A 7,461-nucleotide genomic window follows, 5' to 3' on the forward strand; every position below is an offset into this window, starting at 1 on the left:
TCGAGACTACTCAGGTCTCTTCATCAGGCATGGTATAACACAAAATCTGAAGAGTCACGTATTTATACACAACAGGACTTAGAATAGTGCAGTAAAAAAAAAAAAAAAAAAAAGAACAAGTTATATGAAACAGAACTATCTCTATGGCAGGGGGACAAGCTGTTCTAGCCATAAATACTGCTGCAGTTCAGTGTGAAAGTTTTATTGTCCTTTGATAAGGGTCTGGTCCAGGGCTGTGACACGCTCGGATGGTCAGAGGAGCACATCTTTTAACTGATGTAAAAAGACATGAATCCATGAGACACATTCATTCCTTCTCTGAATGTGTCAAAGGTCATCATAAGTTTGTACTCCCATAGTCTCCTGTCTCTCTGGGACTTGAAGTTTCCTTTCAATACCAGCAATTAAGAACAGAGAGTCCTCAGTGGTTGATACCTTTTAATGGCTAACTGAAAAGATACAATAAGAAAAGATCAGAGGCTGCAAATAAAATGGCAATCATGGAAGGAGTGGGGCCAGGGATTAGATTTCCTGCCACATCAGCACCCCCCATCCCCGCCTCGCCCCTATCAGCGCCCCCTATCTGCACACTTCAGGACAAGTCTCAGTAGGTTGCATTAGATTTCATGTGTTTCCTCTGGATTTTGGCTTCATGTGTCTGTCTCTTTCAGAATGAAAATTGCAAACCTTGAACTCACTATGAACTTACTGTGTAAAGGTATCTGAACCGTCTGATCTTATATTCAGTGTATGATTCCCATAGAGACTGGGACCCTGTGCGCCTGCGCCATCTCTGCAGAAACTGGGGTCCACTGAGTCACTGCCAGAAAATCACCCCCAGGACAGGTTTTGTTCTGCGTCTGGGTGGAGCTGTTGGATTTCATCCAATAATCCCAGTTTTCTTTTTTTTCTACAACAATCACAGCTTTATCATTCATTCCTAGAATATTTTTTTTTTTTTTTTAGTAATTCATCATTTTTTATCACATTTTTTCCTGCTATTTTTACTTACACATTATTTTATTGTAATACCATATGTTATTCTCCTGAATTATTTAAATGTGTTTTTTTATATATATTTCTCCTTTTTTTAAGCATCCACTTTGAAGTTTTCAGTTGTCCATAATTTAATTTTTATAATTCTTTCCTTTATATATTTATATTTTTTCTTTAATTATGTGAATTCATTTTTTCATTGATTGTTTCCTTTTTGTATGCATTCATTCTTTCCGTTTTCAAGTGTGTATAATATTTTTTATTTGTATTTTTAGAATTATTATTTTTTTACTGTTTTTATTTTAAAGTACATATTTTTATATACAATTATATATAACAAATTAAATAGAATATGAAAAAAAAATCCATGTATGTATGTATGATATATATATATATATATATATATATAACACAGTTTTTAGTGGTATGGATTTTTGTTTCATATTTTTCTATTTAATTTCAAGGTGGGAGATTTTTTTAATTTGCATTTTTAGAATTATTTTCCTTTTCTTCACATTTTTCTATTTAATTTCTTTATCTTAATTTCAATTTTTTTTTATTTATCATTTCCTTTTTTATGCATCTATTTCAGTTTAAGGGTGTAGAATGTTTATTTTTAGAATTATTTTCTTTTTTACATTTTTCAATTCAGTTTCTTTAATTTTACTTAGATTTTTTTATTACTTTTTATGCATCCATTTGTATTGTTTTTTTTACAATTTTCCTTTTTCATATATTCTAATTTCTTTAATTAGTCTAATGTATATTTTTATTGTTTCTTTTTTATACATCTATTTTTTCAGTTTTCAAGGTTGTAGGTTTTTTTCATTTGTATTATCAGAATTTTTTTCATTTTTTCTATTTAATTTCTTTAATTATTTTAATTTATATTTTTTTTATTGCTTTCTTTTTTCATGCATCCATTCTTTTGGTTTTCAAGGGTGTAGAATTTGTTTTAATTTGTATTTTTGGAATAATTTTCATTTTTCATAAATTTTTAAGTATGGTATATATTTAACTTACATCCCTTTCTTTTAAATAGATCCATTTTACAGAGTTTTTAATGGTATGGATTTTTTTTATATTTTTCTATTTAATTTTTTTTTAAATTTATATATTTATTGTTTTATTTATTGTTTCCTCCATTCTTTCACTTTCCAAGGGTTTAGATTTTTTTTAATTTGTATTTTTGCAATTATTTTCTTTTAATTGTATTTTTACTTTCTTTTATATATATTTTTATATACATGTATTTTATAGAGTGTTTATTGGTATGGACTTTTTTCATATATTTTCTATTTTTTTATTATTTACTATCGCTTTAAAAACATTTTAATTTTTTTTTAATTATTTTAATTTTGATTTTTTTTTTACATTTTAACGTTTTATTTTTTTTAATTATTTAAATTTAGATTTTAGTTTTTTATTTTTTTTTTCATTTTTCAGGAATCCATCTTGTAGAGTTTTCAATGGGGTAGAGGTTTTGTAATTTTTTCATTTTTTTGCATCTGTTTAACAGATCATTTACCCCCGCCTGAGCACGGTTCTGCATGACTGCTCCTTCTATCTTATTTTTGGCTCCAACTTCATAAACCACAACAATAATTTGTCCCCTCCGGCAGTCATAGGCACAGGCTTGTCTGCAGGGAGGAGCGACACATCGGGGTTGGGCACCAGTGATGTATTATTATCAGCATTGTAGCCGCTGGCTACACTTCTGTAATAGTTCACAAGCATAGACCCATATGAGAAGCCTCACAATAGGTGAATCATTTTAATTGCTATTACTTAAACACTGAACAAAAAAATAATGAACAAAACAACAAAAACATAAAAAATTCAAAAACTGTGTATTTGACCAATGTTGAATGCTGGTAGTTTTTAGGACCTGCGCTCACTGGGTGTTCCTCTGTTCTCTTGTAGGACCAAATTGTCGCTTCCTACATTTGCCGCCACCATGTGGATGATAAAGTTCTTGGCTCTTGGCCTCCTCTTTGCTGTGGATGCAGCAGTTAATAAGAAAGCAGCAGTTGATAAGAAAGCAGCCATTGATAAGAAAGCAGTCGTTGATAAGAAAGTGGTGGAGAAAGTGGCCAAGGAGGCTCCAGTAGAGAAGAAGATCAGTGAGCAGGCCAACACCCTGGCTGATAAGAGTGCGGGTCTTGCCTTCAATCTCTACCAAACCATGGCCAAAGATGAGAAAGTGGAAAATATCCTACTTTCACCTGTAGTGGTGGCTTCTTCTCTCGGTCTGGTCAACCTGGCCGGTAAAGCCAGCACCGCTGCCCAGGCCAAGGCTGTCCTGAGTGTCGACAAACTGAGCGATGACCACATCCACTCCGGGCTCGCCGAGCTCCTTAATGAAGTCAGCAACTCCACCGCTCGCAATGTCACCTGGAAGATTGGAAACCGGCTCTACGGCCCAAGCTCCATCAGCTTCTCGGATGACTTTGTGAAGAACAGCAAGAAACATTACAACTATGAACACTCCAAGATCAACTTCCGAGACAAGAGAAGCGCTCTAAAGTCAATCAACGAGTGGGCGGCACAGACCACCGATGGCAAACTTCCCGAGGTGACCAGCGAGGTGGAGAAGACTGATGGTGCCCTTATTGTCAACGCCATGTTCTTCAAACGTAAGTGACCATCATTGACATAACGGACCATGATGCAATGTTTCAACCCAACTAATGTAAGTTTTGTTTCACTTCACAGCCCACTGGGATGAAAAATTCCACCACAAGATGGTTGATAACCGAGGCTTCATGGTGTCCCGTTCCTTCACCGTTTCTGTCCCCATGATGCACCGCACAGGTAAGTCACTTCACCTCAGCAGAGTGATCGTTTGCACTCAACTTCTCTTTCCTATGTATTTCACTAAAATTGTTTTTTTTTCAGGAATGTACAACTATTACGATGATGAGGTCAACACCCTCCAAATCTTGGAGATGCCTCTTGCTCACAAGTTGTCCAGCATGATCATCATTATGCCCTACCATGTGGAGCCTTTGGAGAGAGTGGAGAAACTTCTGACCAGAGAGCAGGTGAAGACCTGGATTGGAAAGATGCAGAAGAGAGCAGTTGCCGTGTCTCTGCCCAAAATCAGCATGGAAGTCAGCCATGATCTTCAGGTAGGAAGGTCCATCATTGTATAATGTATGGCCAAGATGCCATCTTTGATGTATCTGATTGGGTGTTGTGTGAGCCAGGTCCAAGATGGCGTGTAGCCTTGGGGTTAGGTGTCACCTTAGTCCACGTGAAGGTACAAAGCCATCTCCAATGTGATCAATTCTTGTTTAAATAAAAGCCCAAATAGCAGCATTCATCAAGTCTAACCATGACGTCTAGACCAAGATTAAACCAGATCCATTTAAGGGTGGATGATGCTGTAGATCTAGAGAAACCCAGAGAATTGTTAGTTCCAATTGTAAAGAAGTCTTGGTTATAGATGATATCTTTAGAGTTGGGTAGACGAGTTATCGAGTTATTTGGGCTGAACAACTCTAGTAGCGTCTTGTGCTCACAAACACTTTTATCTTCTAGAAACACTTAGGAGAACTTGGTCTCACCGAAGCCATCGACAAATCCAAAGCAGACCTTTCCAAGATCTCCGGAAAGAAAGACCTCTACCTGGCCAACCTCTTCCATGCTGCCGCCCTTGAATGGGACACCGAAGGGAACCCATTTAATGCCGACATCTACGCCAGAGAGGAGCTGAGGAGCCCGAAACTCTTCTACACAGATCACCCCTTCGTCTTCTTGATCAAGGACAAGAAGACAGACTCTATCTTGTTCATTGGTAGATTGATCAGGCCGAAGGGTGAAAAGATGCGTGATGAATTATAGTAGTGAGAAGGGACCGGGGGTTCGGTTGGGGGTCGAGTGGTTCTAAAAAATTCTTATAATAATTGAAAGGAACATCTTGATGTAACTTGTTGGTCTTGAACATTCCACCAAAGAGTTGGTTATTCCATGGGAGGCCTAGGTGTAGGATCTTTGCCAGTCTCTCCAAAATCAACAGTAATATGCATGTAGACCTCATGCGGTAGACCAAGACTTCACATTGCAGTAAGGGGATAAATAGACCTCAGGAATTGCTGTATATGGGGAGTTGAGGGCTCCAAGATGGTGCTAAGTTGACAGTCTTTGAGAGTCATAAAATACCAAATCAACCAAGAGGCCATCGACCTTCAAGTGATCCCACCACCCACCACCGTCAGAGCCCCCGTAATTTGATTTCGATGGTCTATCAGATGCAGGAATCCGCCTCTCCTACCCCGTATTTCAGGGGATTTACAATCGGTCTATCTTGTCTGAACTGCATGTGTCATGCACGAGGACAACCGACAACTATGCAATCACTCCTCGCACCGCGGGTGCAAATATTTTTTTTTTCGTGCGTTTGTGGGATAGGATGGTGGGAGGGAGGGAGGGCGGTAAAGGAAAAAAAAAATAATTTAACAAAAAAAGTAGAGGGGATTTTGAATTACTTTCACCATGTGGATTCACAAAATCTTTATTTTGTAAGTTACAAACGGTTTGACTGAAGAGCGCGTGATCAATTTTGCAATAAATGGGAAAAGAATAAATAATTTGTGGGGTTTTTTTAATGATCTATTTCCCTGACGTCTCCTTTCTGATCCCTCTATCATGGCTGTGCATGGACATATACACTTTCTATATGCTTCTCCTTTTCTCTTCTCTTGCACGTTTTATTCATCCTTATTACTTTGTCTTATAGTAAATGTCTGCTATTCTTCTATATTCTGTACATAATTTATGTTTATTGGGGTCAGAGGTCAGTTTATCTCATACAAACATCCAAATCCCCTTAAGACAGAAAGGATAAAGTTCTTTCTGTGGTCACCACTAGAGGGAGCACTGGAGCGTGCTGAATACTGAGCAAATCTGTATGCCGTCAGCTCAGGAGCTCCCTCTAGTGGTGGCAGCAGGTAGACACTATTTTATCTAGAATTTGGCTGCCATTTTCTGCTGATTCTGCAATATGACACATTGTTAAAAAAAAAAACCAAACAATATCCCCAATAGATACATTGAATTTCTAGTGATTGTCATGCTTCTTGCCCCATTTCTTTTGGCACCGTCCAGGATTGATTGGAGACAATAAAAATAATAAAAGGTCTTCCCCATGTGAAGGATCCCGCAATGGTCAGGTCTGGAGATGTCCTTAGAATCACGGAGTTGGAGAAGAAACCAGATATAGAAACTGCCATAGACAACACAGACTCCGCCAGCTCAGCCTAAAAATAAAGAGCCTCTCAGCGGCCGGAGGATTTATACACCCGGCTGCTGCACACGAGGTTCTCCGATATTATTATACCCACAGATCACATCACCCGGGTATATATATATATATATATATATATATATATATATATATATATATATATATATATATATATATATATATATATATATATATATATTTTCACAAAATTTTATTATATCAAAAAAATCATTAAAAAACATACAAATATGCAATAAACCACGCACTAAAAGATGTATAGAATGACCGAGCGATCCTCAGCTAATAATGCGCAGATTTCAGCATATCAATTCATAGGTAGAAATAGAGTTCTGACCTCAATAATATATGGAAAAATCCACCCTATTAAATCCAGCCTTCCCTCATATGGACTCCAATAACCAATGTATCAAGATGAATAATTTTATATATAAACTGGTTATCCAGTGGTTCCAGATACATTACAGAAGGCAGGGTGGAACAGAAAACCGGATTTACACCACATCGGCCATATTCACAAGAGGACATACAGTGAATACCATTAATAAGAAGATCCTCAATGAGCAATATTTAGCTTCATATTTTAAAGAAAGTCTGTGATACTGTATACAGTGTGTCCACCTGTCACTCAGCGTGGGGGTGTGTCTCACTGCAACCAATCATAGGCGCCTGTGGGCGGGGAAAGCAGGGAATACGAGATTGTTTAATGAGCGGCCGGCTTTTTCACAATAGTAAAAGCCGCCACAGCAGTGAGAACGCCGTGCAGCGCCGCGCCGGTGATCGGGGAACGGTGAGTATGAGAGAGGAGGGGAAAATGACCGACAGACTGTGAGAGAGGGACAGAGATAGTGACGGACCGACAGAGAGAGAATAGAGACCGAGAGGGAGAGACCGACTGACAGAGAATAGTGATTGACAGACATTGTGAGACATCACTCGTTTCCAGTGTTTTAGGAAACATGCGAGAAATGTATTTAGAAAATCGCATGTCACTAGGATGGTGTGAGTGCCGTCCCGTGACATCCGATTTTTTACACGCTCCCATAGACTTGCATTGGAGAGACTCGCAGTAGAAACTCGCAAAAAAGCAGTATTCTGTGATTTTTTTCTCAGTCCGATTTGGACTGAGGGAAAAAAAAAAAAAAAAATCGCAGATGCGAGCTGAATCATTCACTAACATGTGTCCGATTCCAATGCGA

General features: G+C 37.8%; 1 protein-coding gene across 1 annotated transcript in view; it reads left to right on the top strand.

Moving 5' to 3' along the window:
* Positions 1–5,599, top strand: part of SERPINH1 (serpin family H member 1) — an 8,044-nt gene extending 2,445 nt beyond the window's left edge. Inside the window, exons 2-5 of the mRNA XM_075337612.1 lie at positions 2,920–3,632; positions 3,712–3,810; positions 3,895–4,127; positions 4,540–5,599. Coding sequence (XP_075193727.1) covers positions 2,954–3,632; positions 3,712–3,810; positions 3,895–4,127; positions 4,540–4,842 — 1,314 coding nt within the window. The 5' untranslated portion in view covers positions 2,920–2,953 and the 3' untranslated portion in view covers positions 4,843–5,599. The remainder of the gene's footprint in view (positions 1–2,919; positions 3,633–3,711; positions 3,811–3,894; positions 4,128–4,539) is intronic.
* Positions 5,600–7,461: the final 1,862 nt, after the last annotated feature.

This window comes from Anomaloglossus baeobatrachus, chromosome 2 (genome assembly GCF_048569485.1).
Source record: "Anomaloglossus baeobatrachus isolate aAnoBae1 chromosome 2, aAnoBae1.hap1, whole genome shotgun sequence".
Classification (NCBI taxonomy): Eukaryota; Metazoa; Chordata; class Amphibia; order Anura; family Aromobatidae; genus Anomaloglossus; species Anomaloglossus baeobatrachus.